This window comes from Pogona vitticeps, chromosome 1 (assembly GCF_051106095.1).
Source record: "Pogona vitticeps strain Pit_001003342236 chromosome 1, PviZW2.1, whole genome shotgun sequence".
Lineage (NCBI taxonomy): Eukaryota > Metazoa > Chordata > Lepidosauria > Squamata > Agamidae > Pogona > Pogona vitticeps.
In genome coordinates, this window is record NC_135783.1 from 130,285,352 (window position 1) to 130,304,092 (window position 18,741).

The 18,741-nt window shown below is 42.8% G+C and overlaps 1 protein-coding gene across 1 annotated transcript in view; it reads left to right on the forward strand.

Annotated features, from left to right (window-relative positions):
- The window catches only part of TPO (thyroid peroxidase), a 90,983-nt gene extending 88,840 nt beyond the window's left edge, over nucleotides 1-2,143 (forward strand). Inside the window, exon 14 of the mRNA XM_078388914.1 lies at nucleotides 1,865-2,143. Within this exon, the coding sequence (XP_078245040.1) occupies nucleotides 1,865-1,903 (39 nt within the window). The 3' untranslated portion in view covers nucleotides 1,904-2,143. The remainder of the gene's footprint in view (nucleotides 1-1,864) is intronic.
- The last annotated feature ends 16,598 nt before the right edge of the window (nucleotides 2,144-18,741 follow it).

Below are 18,741 nucleotides of genomic sequence, written 5' to 3' on the forward strand. Positions count from 1 at the left end.
CACAGCAGTCAGCAGCCACCACTAGCTGGAAAGTGGGAGGGCCACAAGACAAAGTCTCTTTTTTTTCATGCAGTAGATCCTGGGTGCAATCCCCAACATCTCCAGGTAGAGCTGGAAAACACTGGCCTGAAACACTAGGTAGCTACTGTTAGTCACTGTTGATGATACTGGCCTAGATGAAGCAATGCCCTGACTCAACACAAAGCAGCATTTTTACCCTATAGGAGTAAATGAGTACCTGGTGTGGTGTAGATGACAGAGTAACAGACCGGAATTCAGGACACCACTGTTGGAATTCCCACTTGGCCATGAAAACCCACTGGGGAAGTGGAGCTCATCAATCCAGTCTTAATATTTTACTTTCCTTGAAAACCCAATTAGGGTCAGTTTCGACTTGACGACAGATAACTAACTAATGAGACGAAAGCAAAACAAAGCAAAAGGTGCTGCTTATATATTCCCCCATCATGCTTAAAGCTGTCTCTGAGCAGTTTATAATTTAATTCTGCTGGCTTCACTTGCCCCCTCTCCAATGAGCTGGGTACTCAATTTCCTGATCTCGGAAAGATGGGAGGCTGAGTCAACCTTGAGTCAGCTATCAGAGTCCAAGACTGAACTCAAGTCATGAGGAGAGTCTTCACTGCAGTACTTCAGTTTAACTGCCATGCCACTGTTCCCTTAGCTAGCCACCTGCTGCACCCCTCTGTCTCTCAGACAGAAGCAAGTGAAGTGAGAAGGGGGCCGATCAGAATGAAATCTGAGACCTCTGGTCCGGCTTCCTGCTTTTCACAGAACTGAGCAGAGGCCCTTGGAAGTCCCATAGGCAAGGTATGGGGGCAAGACCTGCCATCTCTCCTCAGCAGTTATCCACTCCCAGAAAGGATGCTAAGCATGTGAGCGCTGATTAATTTAGATCTCCAAGCTAAACCTTTACCAACTGAAATGACTGTGAGAAGGAGCTGCCCAAACAGAATGAAGAAATCATGCCAAATGACAGATTTCAAGTGATTGATGCTGTCATAAGGCATTGTGTCATCTTATTTTGTTATTTGCAAGGAGAGTTTATGAAGACAGCCGAGTCAAAACCTATCATGGAGAGTTTCTCAGCAGAGCAAACACTGGGAATGACATTGTTTATACATTGGAAAGGAAAGCCTTAAAGCTAAAGTAGAAAAGGGATACATGGTGTGGTGTAGTGCAGGGGTCCCCGACCCCCAGTCCGCGGCCTGGTGCCGATCTGTGGGCTTGCCAGGCCTGGGCCGTGGAGATGGGTCTCCACTCCCCTGCAAGCACTCATGGCAGGCGTGTCGCAATCATGGGAGGTGTGTTGCACTCATGGGGGCGTGTCACACTTGCACACATGCGTGTGAGTACAAAATGCCCACAAGTATGATACGCCCACCTGCAAGTGCAACACGACCTCCTGAGAGCGTGGGGGTACCCCTGTGCACGGAGCCCACCCCCACAACTGGTCCATGGTTCCAAAAAGATTGGGGATCGCTGGTGTAGTGGATAGAGTAACAAACTGAGACTCAAGAAGCCTGAGATAAAATCTCCGCTCATCTATGGAAACTCAGTGGGAGGACGTGAAACCGATGAAACCACTCCTTAAATTTCTCACTTGTAGCAAAAACCTTGTTAGGATTGCTATAAGTCAGTTCCAACTTGACACCACATAACAACAACAAAGCATATTCTGATTTTGGATTGACAGTCTCCCGTGCAAATAATTAGTCCACCAAGATACCATAAACATTGTTATCCTTAGGAGTTTAGCACAATAACTTTATGCACTTATTTGCTTATTGGGGGGCAAACTTTAATCAAAAATTAACATGAGTCATTGTTTTCTTCTTCCACTTAGGACCCTCCCAGTGGTCCTTGCCTTCGACTTTGCATATGAGCGATTCCTAAACCTTGAAGAAGATGCTATCAGGCTATGTTTTGCAACAGGAAGAAGCAGTGAACTTCAATCAGAAGAACAACTCCCATGAGCCCAACATATATATCTATGCCAGCCCCCCTCTGTGCTTAGTGGTTAAAAAATATCCCACAACATCTGTAGTCTTTCTTTGTTTAGAAATGGTCATTACGACCCTGTGTGATTCAATTTATCAACGTTATAAAGGCAATTTGCACATGTCCTTCCTCCTTCATGACAGTTGCCTTTTCCAAGTGCCAAGAGTTCTTGTTTCAGTTCTACTGTCTTGGAGCCAAAAGTCTCAACAGAATTTGGAAGGGCAGAACGTGGAGATGGGAGAGAAAGACTAACCAAGGCCTCACATTGGAAACCCTGGAGTTGCTAGCATGTGATCCAGTTATTCTGATACTTGTGGAACATCGATACTAAAATACAACATGTTTATATCACTACAACACTGATAGCTTAACACAAAGAATTCTAAAAATGGTAGACTGGAACAGGTGTCAAGATTTTTTCAAAAGATACCTACCTTCAAGTTCTTATACATTACACTACTCAAAGTGGACAGGGCCAGGTTAATCCATGTCGGTCTGTACATAGGGGGTAGCAGAATAACCCTAACCCACAGCCTGAGGTGGGAACAGAAATGCCACACACTCCACAATGCCACTGCTATGCTGTCCCCCATCCCTCCAAGCAGGACTGGTGTGGATGATGACACCTGAGCAGAGGCTTCCTTCACTAAATTGCTGTTTCCATCATCTGACTGCTTTTCAGCCAGCTATATGAATCATCTCTGACTCAAGGAGGGTCCTCAAGGCCGAGACATTGTGGGAAGGGCAGCCAATAAAAACACCTTTTCTCATGGCCTGCTTGGCCTTCTCAGTGTATTGTGCTAAGACGCTCTACCTTATGCATTGAGCAAGTTGCACGTTAATGCATGAGCAAGCCCATTCTGCTCTGGTTGCATGCCTGTCTTTTTCCAATTACCGCCAATGATACTTTTCCTTCCAGAAAAATCAGCCATGGAGATCCTCTCTGGAGGCCAAGGGTTAATCACCTCACTCCCCCTTCCCCAAACCGTGGTGAAAGAGATCCCACACAGAGACCAAGATGACCTTCGTGTAAACAAAATCCAGGGCCCAGTTGCCATGGCTTTCTTCACCCTAAGAAGCGAACAGTATAAGCAGTAGCCCAAATTCAGGTTCCCCCTCCCCCAATTATATAAAAAAGCTTTGGAATGAAACGGACGAAATTCATAGCATAATTGTTTACGAAGACCAGAATATTTTTTTCAATAGACTTTTTTGTGCAGTAGAGGTTTCATTGCCTCTGTCTCTGCCAACTTATATAAACATGCTTTAGATGTTGGTATTTACATTATTTGTCAAACTAGGCCTGGTCGCACCTTTTCAGAACACGGCATGCTCAAGGACAGTGTTCCCTTTTTTTTCAACCGTGGTTGAAATTTAGTGGAAGATCAAAGAGCATGTAAAACTCACCTCTGTAAGCCTGAGACAGCTGAGCTTATAAAACGTACGTGTGTGTGTGTGTGTGTGTGTGTGTGTGTGTGTGTGTGTGTGTGTGTGTGTGTGTGTGTGTGTGTGTGTGTGTGTGTGTGTGTGTACATTAAAGAACATTAAAGAACTTTTATAGTTTGTAACTAAAAACAAACAAACAAAAACACTTTGGTAAGGCTAAAAAGCAAAGCCTTTGTTGAAATTTAAAGTTTCTCTTTCTCTCTTTCCCCCCCTTTAAAATATACAACAAAAATCCGGTTTGCTTTTGATGCTAACTAGTACACCCACTGCTCCTCAGTGTGTCCCTCCCCCATTCTACTTAGTAGTCCAGACCAGGGCCATAACTAGTGTGGGCCATCCGGGGCTTTGCCTCAGATTGCCAAAGTTTTTGTTGTTGTTTAGTCGTTAAGTCGTGTCAGACTCTTCGTGACCCCATGGACCAGAGCACGCCAGGCCCTCCTATCTTCCACTGCCTCCCGGAGTAGGGTCAAAGTCATGTTGGTCACTTCGATGACACTGTCCATCCATCTCATCCTCTGTCGTCCCCTTCTCCTCTTGCCCTCACACTTTCCCAACATTAGGGTCTTTTCCAGGGAGTCTTCTCTTCTCATGAGATGGCCAAAGTATTGGAGCCTCAGCTTCAGGATCTGTCCTTCCATGAGCACTCAGGGTTGATTTCCTTCAGAATGGATAGGTTTGTTCTCCTTGCAGTCCAGGGGACTCTCAAGAGTCTCCGTTGTTTACAGAGTGTAAAAATCTGGCAGTGGTGGTGAAGATGTTTTTGTTGCTGCTGCTGTTGTGCCATTGTCGTTGGGCAGAATATCATGCTACAAACCAAGCCAGAGAAGGAAGAACTCGCCTCCCCCCCCTTCCTGGAAACCAGAAACTTTCTATTTCTTCTGGATGGTATCACATTCTCCTCAGTCTATTTCCTGGTGGGGGCTCATGCCTTTGTGTCAGGACAGAAAACATAGGAGAAAAAGTGCTATTAGCTCCAGGTGCTAGATTTTCTAGCTATGGCCCAGACCCATACCTGCAATAATGACACCATACAAGTTGTTCACACTCACACGAGTGTACAAGGACAGGACAAAACCCACACGGACAGGAAAGTCCTGTCCCTGTCACAGACAGAAAAGGGGGTGAGAAATAAAGGGGGTCAGGAATGGTGACATCTCTTCAGCAGGCCTTAGGATCTGGTATTGATCTGTCTGAATAACTCCAGGAAAATGGTTGGTTATTCCATTTTTTTCCCCTTGTCCCTCCTGTTGTGTGTTGTTTTTCCCCCATTGTCACTAGCCAGAATATCATGCACAATCCAAGCCAGAGAAAGAAGGACTTTTTGAGGCAATGACAGGCAATTCATAATACATCTGAACAGAACAAGTTGGACTCCTTTGTATTTCAACCAGATAATTGAAAATGAATGACATCACTAGAACCACATTATTTCAAGACTGTAGCTCTTCTCATTATTCATAAAGGTAGAATGCTATGCATGCAAACAAGGCTATTACTGGTGCTTTTTATTTATTCATCTTATTCCATTTTAAAATGCTTCATGTCTAGACATTGACAAACCTACTTAAAATGTTATACTGCCCCTGAACTCTACTCACCAAAATCAATATTATATGCTGTTCCAGCTAGTAAAGAACAATTGGTTGTTTCCAAAAAAAACCACCAAAGTAGAATGAGTACTGGGTGATCAAAGGGTAATCTAGGCACTGAAAAGTGCAGGCGTTATTGCAAGAAATGCCTGCCACATTTCAAAATCTTACGCAGATGTTTATAATTAGTTGTTGCCATTTTAGAACCCAAACTTTGATCCTTCAAAGCTTTAATAAAGACATCACATCTCTTAATAAAATCAGCAAAAAATCATGAAAATGCCACTGATATTTCAATATGATTGACAACTGTATGCTGTGCACTTTCAAAAGGATACAACCTTCTCAATTGTGCAACACCAGACTTCATTTGGCGAATATAAGCATATTTAAGAGAGGAAAAACCCTTACTTGTCATCTAATAGGTAGAATGAAATCATATGTGGAAAAAGACATCACAGCAGTTGACTTAACCCTTGACCTATACCATTTCTCAGCCTACCCCATCACTCTACATTAGTTCTGGTTGGACTCAGAGATCTAGAACCTGATCAGGTTCACTCTAATATCAGAAAGGAGACAACAGGATAATTATTTTTCTCACCACAAGATAGTAGGGTGGTTGCCTGTTTTTGGTCTCAGAGAGGTTTTGCACATTTCAAAGACTAATTTCTGTGCATTTTCTAAAAACGAACAAGACTTAAAACTGTTAATGATTTCCTTGGCGCTTGGATCATTAAAATGTAGTTGTTGTTTGCATCTTTTTGATCCATCATCTTGTTCTTTTACGGTTGCTAGTTTTGTTACACAGACATTTTGCACAAAGGGCTACACATCAAGAGGAACACATGGAATCTTAGTCTTGCACTGGAGGTGAAATCCATCGGAGAGCTTGGAAAATCCTTGACCAACTTTCTCATCGTGCTGAGAAGCTTGGCTTGATCAAATTCTTATGAAGCTCCCCCCTCCCATTCTGCATTGTCCATAGAGGCCTTGAAAAAAATGCCAGTCTTGGATTTTTTTAACTTGATATCCATATTTAAGTCCTTCATGTAGTGAATGTTCAACTGTTAGCAAAATAATTAAGGCCATAATCCAGCCAAAAAGAAAAACAAAGTATGGTTTATTGCAAAAAATGGTTGGATTGGGAGCACTCACCAATGGGCCAACTATACACATCCTCGCTGAATATGAAGTTATAAGATTATTTCCTTCAATTAACCTGCTTTTTCATTGCTACAGTGATTAGCAGCATGAGTATGTGCTTGTTTCAGGACCCAAGAAAGGAAAGGAAACATATGTCTTACGATAAGTCTTGAGCATTTCATGAGATACTGAAAATAGATATCTTGAGTAGATGGTTTGAAGACTTGGATATCCAGTCCTCACAGCAGAAGAATGGAACAGGGCAAAGCTGGAAATCAGGCAATTTGTTTACTGCAATATGTTCAGAAACAAGAATGTAAGGGTGTTTCCCAACTAGGAAAAATACAAAAAGTCCAGCTGATGATGTCTTTAATTTGCACCCCACATTTTCCCACTGTTTTTTCCCACCTTCCCTCCCCCCCCCCCAATCGCTTATTAAAATGACAGAATAGCTGCAATAGTTTTTAACTGTGAGTAGTTGTTTGGAATCACTCTCGAAGTCAGATAATTCCACTGCCATGATTTCTGTTAAAAGATTCAAAACATTTTCGCTGGGATCCCACCGCAAGAACAGGTTTTGTTAGCTAGCTCTACTGCAATCCGTTATATGGCAGATCACTGCAGTATTCACTACAGCATGTCTCTCTCCTCTGTCCACTCCATGGGCAGCTGAAGAGTCCCATGCATGAATACCTCCCCAATAGATTTCTTTCCCCATCTTTTTGTAATTTGGCCCCTGGGGGAAAAAAAGTTCCACACTCATTCAGTCCAACTGCAATGCCTTGCATTTTCCCGTTTTCAAATAGCTGCGCACAATTGATCGTGATTAAAAGCAACCTACTTTAACTCCCTTTTATCTGCTTTCTCCCGTGCACTTAGATAGCTGGTCCTTGTTTCTTTCTGCAGTTTGCCCTGAACCTTAGCCCATCTCTTCTCCTCAGAAGCCTTAAACTGGGGTGGGAAAAGAAAGGAAAAAGCTCTCCAAACACTTGTACATTAATGGCTTTCAGTATTAGAACGAACTGAATAGGACTGAAGTGTGCAAAAGTGAACTTCTCTGTTTAACTGGTGGCAAGCAGAAATGTCGCTTTTCTCAACTTTACTGTCAAAGGAGTTTTAGAGCTGTTTCCAAGGAACTTGTCTCAACTGGTTTAAATTGTAAACTGAGGCAAAAAGACACCCAATCATTGCATGCTGGTTGAGGAAACTAGCCCCACTGAGGTCTTCAGAAGAAAGCCAGTTGAAAACAAAAGGCAGCTCTCTTACATGTGAGATAGAAAACAGATACTAAGCATGTCCATCCACCCAGTGGTTTAACGTCACTTCCTAGAAACCACAGACAGCATGGCCAATGGTAAGGGATTATGGTAGCTGTAGTCTAAAACAAGCAGGGAACCAGAAGTTTGCCACCTCTGTTCTAATGGGGCATTTCGCCTCCGCCTCTCCCACAGACAATACAGGCCTTTCAATCTTCCTTCTTCCACAAATTCAACAAATTTTCAAAAATGAATGGTATAAAAATTGCCATTAACCCCATTCCAAGAGAAACGTGGCAACGTACTGGAAGAAGAGCACGTGGCAACAAACACTTGTGATAACTCCCAGCACTAATGATTAATCACTTTAGAATAGCAAGTATGCCTTCTTGACTGAGGAAGAAAAATGTGACCAGTCCCACTTCTTCTTCCCACACATTCCAAAAGATATACGCAAGAACATACAAGTAATCTTAAGCCTCCACCTTTCACAACAAGATGAGAATTAACGTCAAATTCCTCTAGAGATTTGGCTGGTTTATAAGTTTCCACAGCTCATCTCAGATAAATTCAAGCTGCCCATTTAATGAAAGCAGTGTGTCTACTATAAATAAGTGAGTGCACCAGAACCAAATATATTTTTATATATGGTGCCACACCATTCGACATATTTTGATGCATTTTCTCTTTCGTGAAATAACTCTACTTTACCACTCATGCTTATCTAATGTTTTTCCTTACCCTCTTTCCTTCTTCCACAAATAGAGAAGATAGGATGAAGGATGTTTTCCACTGCCGCTTCGAATTTCTTGGCAGTCAGCTAAGATGGCTATCCAGGCAGCCAGGCATGACAGCCTAAAGTTTCTCCTGCAGGAAAAGCCTACCCTCGGCAATGTGAATAATGTGCAAGGGCATATGGAAGCCCTCTGTATCCAAAAGAAGACTCTGAAGATTAGCACCAGCCCACTCTGTATCCTTTAGGACACATCTGAACTTGCCCTATTCCTGGGTCTGTGGCATTATCTGTACCTTTCTAGATCTCTGCTAAAAATTCAGAACAAACAAACAAACAGTTGGAGGAAACTTCAAATGGAGGGGGAGGCAAAGACTCAAAGCCCATGCAACAGCCTTCCACAACCATACAACCATACAACCATACATACATACAACCATACATACATACATACATACATACATACATACATACATACATACATACATACATACACACACACACACACACACATACATACATACATACATACATACATACATACATACATACATACATACATACATACATACATAGAACTAATTGTGTAATGCTATTTCAAAGAGGTTTAGTAAACTAAACTGAGTGAGAAAACAAAGAAAAGAAGAATACTCCAGACTAAACAATGACACAAGTCTCTCTCTTCTGCAAAACGGCTGGTGAAGTGCAAGGGACCAGATATACTGCCTGGTGAACTCAGCGGAAGCCCTCCCTTGCACCCCAGTGGTTGGACTGTCCAAGGGAGTTTTTGGACCTTATTTCAGGTGAAGAGGTGGGGTCAGCTGTCTCTCAATTCCTCCTTTGCTGCCAACAGCCCAGTCTACTGGATTACTTCTAGTTTCCTCTTTTTCTTAATGGAAAAAATTTAATCCTGTGAATGCTGGGTGAGATACAAATGATCCCTTGTGGCGTTGTTTCGTCCTGCCTGTGAACACCAGCTCCAGGACTAGTGCAGATTTCCTTGATATTTCCACCATTCATTAATTCATTAATTCATTCATTCATTCATTCATTCATTCATTCATTCATTCATTCATTCATATACTGCCTCACTCCCACGAATGGGGCTAAAGGTGGACTACAATTAAATAGGAAACATGGAATAACAACACAGAAAAGAATAAAAGCATGAAAATGTATAACACTGTTTTAAAACAATCAATAAATAAAAATACAGCATCAATTAAAACCTCCTTTCTCAGACATTTCGTTCCTGGAATACACTTCCAGGAATGCTGGTTCTAATTTTTAAAAAAGGCACAGCCCCCTAAGGAGTTTTTGTAAAACCAGGAGTAGACTGTTGGCCATTTCTGGTTTTATTTTTGCAGTTTATTCGTATTTCCAGGGATTGGTACAGCCCCTAGTGAATCTCAGAGGGCAAACATTGGCCCCAGGAACTTTCCCACGCTTGAACTAAGGCATGCATAATCATGATCACAACTCTAGACATGGGTGCAATTGTTGCATAAGGGTGAACCAGTTGTTAATGCCCTTCACCCTTCTGCCAAAATCTAGGCCTCTAGTCCATCCCAGATGTGGACTGGCCATTTTCAGGGGGAGTGTGACCTCACATAGCATGGCCTGAGTCCCTGCCTTTTGACACATCAGTACCACCTCCATCTCACCTAGAGTAAGCTTCAGTTTGTTCATCCTCATCCAGTATGTTAATGATATCAAACACTAGAACGAGTAATGGCTTTAGATGGAAGGCTTATTAAGAAAATCCTTGAATTTCACCTTGACTTGGTAATGCAACTTATAATCAGTTCCCATACCATCATCACCCCATTCCTAGTTTTCTTTATCTGGCAGATGTTCATTCTTTATCAGTTAGAAGAGAAAAGAGTAATTAAAGCATCTACCTTCTTCTTCACCCTTTTTCCTGCTCTTTGATCCCCCAGTGAAACAGATACAATGCCTTCACTCTGTCCCAGTGAAGCAACAAGCAACAACTACGCTTTAAGTTAAAAGTCTCCTGGAAACCAGTTCGGAACTTGCACAGACTGAAATCTGAGCCACTTTCATGCTTGCTCTTAAAGCTGAGTAAGCCTAACAAACTCATCTCACTTTGCAATTATTATCCTTATTTTATTCTTATTTTCACTTTGTTTTAGGATTATTTTTCCTGTCCAATTTATCTTCAAAGGTGTGCAGCAGGGTTTGGAAAATGTTTTATATTTAAAAATCCCTATATAACCTTTGATGCCTCCAGATCTTTCAGACAACCACTCCCACAATCTGCTGCAATTGATTCTGTCTGGAAGAACTAAGAAGCTGTAGGCCAACATGTATGGGGTTCCAAAGATTCCTATTTCCTTTATTATCGCTGCACAGTAATGCAGCAATGTTACTGTGCCGCAGAGCAAGTCAACATTCAACAAGGCAATTCTAAAAATGGGGTCAGCCCAAGCAAACTTGACTTGCAGACCAGCAGGATTTCATGTTAGGTTTTTCTCTCTTTCTTCTCCCCCTGCTTAGCAATATTGTCTTTTTCAGTAAGTTCTGCTCAGGTCTTGTAAACTATCAGCTGTGGCTTCCTTTATTAAGACAATCTGTCTCATATTAGGTCTTCCTCTTTTCCTATTGCCTCCTTTTCCCTGCAACATTGTATTTCCGGGTCAGTTCTGTATTTTCATTATATGTGCATCTGTTGACTTATTTATGTAATATCTGTTGACTTACTTATTTTTATTTTTTGCTCAAGTGAGACTTCAGGCTTGACTTGATTAAACACCCACTTTTCTGCCTTTCTGGCTGATATCTGTAAATTTCTCCTCAGAAACCACATTTCAAATGAGTTGATTTTTGTCCTTTTCTTTGTTCACTCTCTTTCACATAATTTGGATGATTTTGACATTTGTTTCCAATGGCAATCCAATGTCTCCCTTTTTCATTTCAAAAGACAAGGGGACATCTTTTGGAAAGCATGTACACAGCACGTCTGTAGAGCTTATCATCCATAGCTTTTCTTCCTCAGGTTGTCTAACGCAAGAAAAGGGTTAGGAAATGAGAACATAGCTTTCTACTCTACATTCTGCAGAGCAAGCATAGCAACACTAGTTTACCTGAGTGATTAAAGAATATGCGTGTGTTTCTTAATTATTCTAATTCTCACCTTTGCTTTGCCATTTCATTAGTTCCAAAAACAGCCCTTCAAAATATTTTGGCACAGAGAGACTGCAGCCACATACCAGCTGTTCCCACTACTGTCTTATCTCCTTAACCATTAGTATTTATGTATTTATTTATTTGATTTAATAAAATAAATAAATACATACATACATACATAAATTAGTAAAGAAGATCATGTGCTCATGTTTTGGAATCCTCTAGCACTAGGCAGAAAAAAATTATCCCCCTTTCTCCAAAGGGACGTGGTGGCGCTGCGGGCTAAACTGCAGAAGCCTGTGCTGCAGGGTCAGAAGACCAAGCAGTCGTAAGATCGAATCCACGGGACGGAGTGAGCGCCCGTCGCTTTGTCCCAGCTCCCGCTAACCTAGCGGTTCGAAAGCATGTCAATGCAAGTAGATAAATAGGGACCACCTCGGTGGGAAGGTAACAGCATTCCGTGTCTAAGTCGCACTGGCCATGTGACCACGGAAGATTGTCTTCGGACAAAACGCTGGCTCTATGGCTTGGAAACGGGGATGAGCACCGCCCCCTAGAGTCAAACACGACTGGACAAAAAAAATTGTCAAGGGGAACCTTTACCTTTACCTTTACCTAGCACTAGGTAATTCTTTATAAGGGAAGGACTTGGGTGTAGTGTATGTACAGTATATGTACACTTCCAGTTCTAAAAGCCAGTAAATTCAATGCTTCAAAAAGCCTCAATTTTATGAATGTGGAATATTGTGCTTCTGTATCCTTGATGCCAGGAGATGGCCCAGTATTGCTGCATAATATTTTGCCCACATTGCCAGCAGGAAAAAAGGATGCAATGCTTTACATAGCAAAGAGTGACCTAAATGTTGGCAACACCCATGGCAGCTGTCAATGTGGTCTACAGGATCCTTCTTGTGCTCTCTACCATTTACAGAATGACACCAAGCAAGGGAAAATCATAAAAGCTGACTCCTTTTTCCCCTCAGTTAGCCACTTCTCACCCAAACACAAAGCAATTGTTGTGGCTGCTTTTTGACAGGTATAAAATACCCGTGTGCATTCTTGCTGACCATGTCCTGGCATTTTAAATCATGGATACAAAATCACAATATCCCATAATCATAAACTTGAGGGTTTTGTTTTTTCAAGAATTGAACTCTATAACAACTAGTGTAACCTGTGGGTAACACGCAACATTTTAAGTTCTGCTGACGCTACCAGGAACAGCCAGGTTTAAACTATGGTACAGCTTTTTTTATTTTGCTGCTTCAGAATTTTTTTGTACATCAGCACTAAGAGCAGATAAAAGACTTCCCAGCGTTGTGCTTCTAAATAGACAGTATCTTATCTGAGCTAGAGCTACTTGATTCAGATAGCTTGTTTTGGCTATTGATTTTTGTCTTAATTAGCCAGCTGCTGTAAAATACCACATTGCTCCAATTCCATGTCCATTCATATTAGTGCATCATCATGTAAAGGAAGACATGCGTTAGCTAAATAGCACAACATGATTCCAACTAAGATTTGCAGCACTTTTATAAGCAGTTCTGTTATTAAAAATACATTGAGGTTTTTTAATGCACTCTTTTATGCCATCCTGTTATATTTGGTACTGTACGGTCAACGTGAAGGAGGTTCATGACGAGGTGAGGGGGTGTAATTTTAGGGTGAGACTCCTCCCCCTCATCCTGACACACGAGCTGCCCTTGATGCCCATAAACGCAATCTCTAGGGCACATCTTTGTGGAATCAGGTTTGATGCCATTGCTTTCAAGGACAGAGACATCCAAACACTAAGATTTCTAAAAATAGCAATACGAGAGCAAAATATTGTCGTCATGACTCATGCCAATGATGCCAGGTGCGGGCCTGAATGGAAATATCAAGAGCCATCCAGATAGGTTTAAGCACCCCTCAGTATTTTTTATTACAGTGGGACTTTGCTTAGGCAAATTTAACTTTCACTGAGTATTTCCAGAAGAAGAAAGGAGGAGACAGAGATAACCCACCTCCCTCAGAGACTGTGTTCTGTATGAAATAAAAGAGACAGAAATTAAAATGGAAGCAACACCATGTTGGTAAATGTTTTTAAAAAATCGAGTTCCATATTACTGAAGTGCAAGATAAAACCGATCTCACTGAAGATAAGACTCTTTTAAATATGATCTAGATAGCTCCAAATTCACCTGGTCTAGTCCCACCTTCTGTTTCTCTGTCTCTCTTTCACACAATCACATGGATGCTATTTTTTTTCTTTAAAAGATGCATTTAACATTAGGTCCTCAGTGAGACCTGGGCAGCTTTCAGATTTTGAAACCCCTCACTTTTGGGTCTGTCTTCCCCAGAGAACTTAGTGCCAGGGGTTGATGGGTTTCATTCAGGACTGAACAGCCAGCTTTGGGATCAAGGGTAAAGTGACAAATCATGATATGACAGGTAGAATGAAATTTTAGGAAACTGCAACACCTGAATTCTTACACACCATTCAATACATATAAAATTCAGTGTATAATTCAACAACATTGTCTTTTAAAAAAGTAATGGTGAATGAAACTGTGGATAACCAAAGATTACAAAAATATTCTCAAAAATATCATTACAGAGCTGAGAAGAAAGGAAAATAAGATTTACAGTGGTGCCTCGCATAACGATGTTAATTGGTTCCAGAAAAAAAAACATTATGTGAAAACATCGTTATGGGAAGCACCATTTCCCATAGGAATGCATTGAAAACCAGTTAATCCGTTCCAACTGGAACGGATTATCCGGTTTTTTCCCTCCCCCCCCCCGCGGCTTGGATCTGACCCATGGCGGCTACCTCAGCCATGGCTGGACTCCCTAGAGTCCGGCCATGGCTGGGGTAGCCGCTGCGGTTACCCTTTAAGCGGCGGAGACAGGCTGGGGGGTGGATCGGGGAGCTTGAAGCCTCTCCGCGCCGCCTACCCAGGTCGTTCCTGGACGTCTGGAAGTCCGGGAACGACCTGGGTAAGCAGCGCTGGGAGGCTTCAAGCTTCCCGATCCACCCCCCAGCCTGTCCCCGCCGCTTAAAGCCTCCTTGCGCCGCCTACCCAGCCCTTTCTCGGACACCTAGGTGTCTGAGAACGGGCTGGGTAGGCGGCGGGGGAGGCTACCGGCATCGGGGACAGGCTGGGGGGTGGACCGGGGAGCTTGAAGCCTCTCCGCGCCGCCTACCCAGGTTGTTCCCGGACTTCTGGAAGTCCGGGAATGACCTGGGTAAGCAGCGCTGCCGACATTTTCCCCCAGCTGAGCAGCGGGGCTTCAAAGCTCCCGCCGCTCAGCTGGGGGGAAATGGTGCCTATGGGGAAAGCGATTTTTCCCCATAGGCAAGATCGTTGTGCGATCGCAAAAGCGATGGCAACAAAGCCATCGCTATGTGATTTTTTCGTTAAACGGGGCACTCGTTAAGTGAGGCACCACTGTATAAGAAAAGGAATATAAACTGAGAGGGCTTGGATTCTGTTCCACAGACAAGGCTGAGGCCCTGGCGAAGGAAGAAACTACTGTAAAAGCCAGTGGACTGGCTAGAATGTGACAGGCAAGGGTAAGATGATGTGGGGAACCTGAGCCTCGTGGGGCACTGCTCCACTCATTTGCTGCTAAAAAGCAGCTTCCATTGCTCATGCAGCTCCAAAGTCCAATTTCCTCTTGTTCAACTGTCAAAATTTGAGGCCCCTTGAAGTTGAACCCCAGGTTGTGTGGCCCTGCCTTCCGCCCCACAGCCCTCTTAATGCCACAAGGTTGCTTGGCTGTGAAACTGGAAGGAGGTGTAGCTGTATGGTAGGTCATGTGGTTTAGGTATACGCTTTAGAGTATTATGTGAAATCCCAGAGAGATTGCGCCAGTCAGTGAATTGTGAGCAAGGTATTCAAGAGGTGAAGGCATCCTCCTATGTATCTGTGTCTCCACTTAACACACTTGGACTCACCTCAGAGGAATAATGCTTAGGACTGTGCTGCAACAACCAGCTAATTAAGACCATGTGCTTGTACATGGCCTGGCGACAATAAATGAAGCTACCCCCCATCTCTGCTGTCCTTGTCAGCTTTCAGTACAAAAGCACATTGCCTGGGGAAGTTACTTTTCGCAACCAGAACTCTCTGAATCCCCCCACAATGACTGAAGGAGTTGAAAAGTTACAGACCCAGAAAGTAACTTTTCCAGCCTCTGTAAAACTAAGAGCCCAACAAACAGCTCTTGGGCCTGTATTGCCTTCCGTAGTTCTGCCAGCACAGAAGGAGTGATCTCACTGACCATGGCAGATTGTCCCTAATTAAAGAGTCCCTGATTGTTGTGGGTTTTTCCGGGCTGTTTGGCTGTGTTCCTAAGGTCTTTCTTCCTAACGTTTCGCCAGTCTCTGTGGCCAGCATCTTCAGAGGACAGGAGTCAGAACTCTGTCTGTGCTCTGGTGCAGTTTCTTGGATAGTTGAGTATTTATAGCTGTGGGATCAGCTTTTGTCTTTTTCAGGAGATTGGGTAATTATGGTGATCAGCGTGTTTTTTGTTGTGGGTGTATTGTTGTAATAAGGGGGAGAGATGATCTGTCATCTCTGCTTTGACTTCAAGTTGTGTGCAACATTGTCTCATTGCACTCGAATCCTGCAAAACCTGAAATCAAAGCAACACCTCTTTAACTAGTGGCAATTCACTGCCAGTAATATTCCTCCTGCTAGGATGGGATGGAGCTGATGGAACTACAAAACATGGTAGCCTTAGTGGTACTGAGGATAAATGTGTATGTGAAATACGATTCAGACACAAAGCAAAACCAAGTTCAACTGTTAGTCCCAGATGAAATGGATGGGACTTGTTAAGCTTTCACCAATATAAGTGTCCTCTACTTGGGAGTAACAATTGAGTTTCCTAAATGAGAATGGAAGAAAAAACAAGAATCTGACATGTTTTCTCTGCTTAGAGTTTTCACAAACCACATTAATGGGCTCTAAATCTTTCGCAGAGATGTTGCTTTGGGGCCATAATTTTCTTATTAAGCATGGAGGAACATGACTCCTGGAAACTCATCAAATAAGGAAGTTCTTCCTAACTTCAGCAGAATGCATAGTATTACTCTTTTTGCTCAACATCTACTTTCTATTTGCCCTTATTTACCAGATTATTTACCTTCTCGGATGGGCCCCAAAGTCATTCTGTATTTGAGCAATAGCAAACAAGACTTCTGACAAATCTGTACTACTCACTTTTCAGTGTATATGTTTGTTGCATCCTAAGGAATTTGATGAGAATCACTGGTGTTGTTTCTAGAGACTAGTTCTAAGAATTTTTTTTTAAAAAAAACCAAATTCTAAAGTAGTTTGTTTGTACAGTCCCACATTTTCACCTGTCTCTATCATCCTTCATTGTGAAATCGGAAGGAACTGTACCATGAGGCAAGATCCTGGCGCATCATAAAAAGCATGTAGGCATTATTTGCCCAACATCACCACCTTCTGGAGAAAGTGAAAAGCACAAGACATTTATCCCAAGTCAATCTCGGTAAGCTGACTTGGTTCTTGATCATTATGTTTCAGCCTTTTGTCTCTTAAACGGTGAGATCAAGTGGACCCAAGAGTGGAGCAGGCCCAAAAGACAAAGGCACAAAGACAGTGGTGCCCTGAAGAGCAGATGCTGAGAGGGGAACTGAAACAACAGGTGGAAAGTACCTGAGAAAGGAAACACAGGAGCAGAACAGAGTGGGTGTCAAGGGAAAAGGTGGGGGTAAGAGAGAAGGGATGGCTGGATACTGGGCACCAAAGGATGGAGCAATGGGGTGGGGTGAGGTGGAACGGAGTGGGGTGAGGTGGATGGAGGAGGGAAAGTTAATGTAGTAGACAGCGCTGTGAAAAAATACTATGTCCTGGGAAGCATGATTTCATTCTCTGTCAAACATCACCACCTTCTGTGGAGAGTGGGAAAGGCAAGCACGTCATCCAAAGCCAGCCACAGAACTATTGTTCTTGGCAGTGCAATGACAGGGGTGCTGTCCTCTTAAGAAGGAACGCCATGGAGCATCCGTCTTGTGGAGTGGAGTGGGTCTGGATGGAGCAAGTAATGGAGTGGAGTGGAGTGGAGATTAAACAGTGATGGAGAGGAATGGACGGGGGGGGGCGTGTGGACTAAGTGGGACGGGCTGCTCCCCAACCTGCTGCCTCCTCCAGGCTTCCACCACTGCCAATGGTGGGAAGAAGGCATGGCATGCAGGTGCGGTGAACAGATAAAATTGGAGTAGGGGAGGTGTTTGTAACAGGGTCTAGAGAGCAAAGCCAGCCAGCCAGCCAGAGGGGAGAGGTGGCATCATGGATAGCAGTGAAATGAGTAGGAACAGGAGAGAAATGCAGTGACACGGAGAGAAGGACCAGGTATGGTCCCAAATAAAGGGGACAAGGAATACTTGGAGGCAAGACCTCTTGTATTCCTTTAGCACAAGAAGGTTTAAGCACCCCTCAGTATTTTTTTATTACAGTGGGACTTTGCTTAGGCAAATTTAACTTTCACTGAGTATTTCCAGAAGAAGAAAGGAGGAGATAGAGATAACCCACCTCCCTCAGAGACTGTGTTCTGTATGAAATAAAAGAGACAGAAATTAAAATGGAAGCAACACCATGTTGGTAAATGTTTTTTAAAAATCGAGTTCCATATCACTGAAGTGCAAGATAAAACCGATCTCTCTGAAGATAAGACTCTTTTAAATATGATCTAGATAGCTCCAAATTCACCTGGTCTAGTCCCACCTTCTGTTTCTCTGTCTCTCTTTCACACAATCACATGGATGCTATTTTTTTCTTTAAAAGATGCATTTAACATTAGGTCCTCAGTGAGACCAGATTTTGAAACCCCTCACTTTTGGGTCTGTCTTCCCCAAACAACTTAGTGCCAGGGGTTGATGGGTTTCATTCAGGACTGAACAGCCAGCTTTGGGATCAAGGGTAAAGTGACAAATCATGATATGACAGGTAGAATGAAATTTTAGAAAACTGCAACACCTGAATTCTTACACACCATTCAATACATATGAAATTCAGTGTATAATTCAACAACATTGTCTTTTAAAAAAGTAATGGTGAATGAAACTGTGGATAACCAAAGATTACAAAAATATTCTCAAAAATATCATTAGAGAGCTGAGAAGAAAGGAAAATAACATTTACCGTATAAGAAAAGGAATATAAACTGAGAGGGCTTGGATTCTGTTCCACAGACAAGGCTGAGGCCCTGGCGAAGGAAGAAAGTACTGTAACAGCCAGTGGACTGGCTAGAAGGTGACAGGCAAGGGTAAGATGATGTGGGGAACCTGAGCCTCGTGGGGCACTGCTCCACTCATTTGCTGCTTAAAAGCAGCTTCCATTGCTCATGCAGCTCCAAAGTCCAATTTCCTCTTGTTCAACTGTCAAAA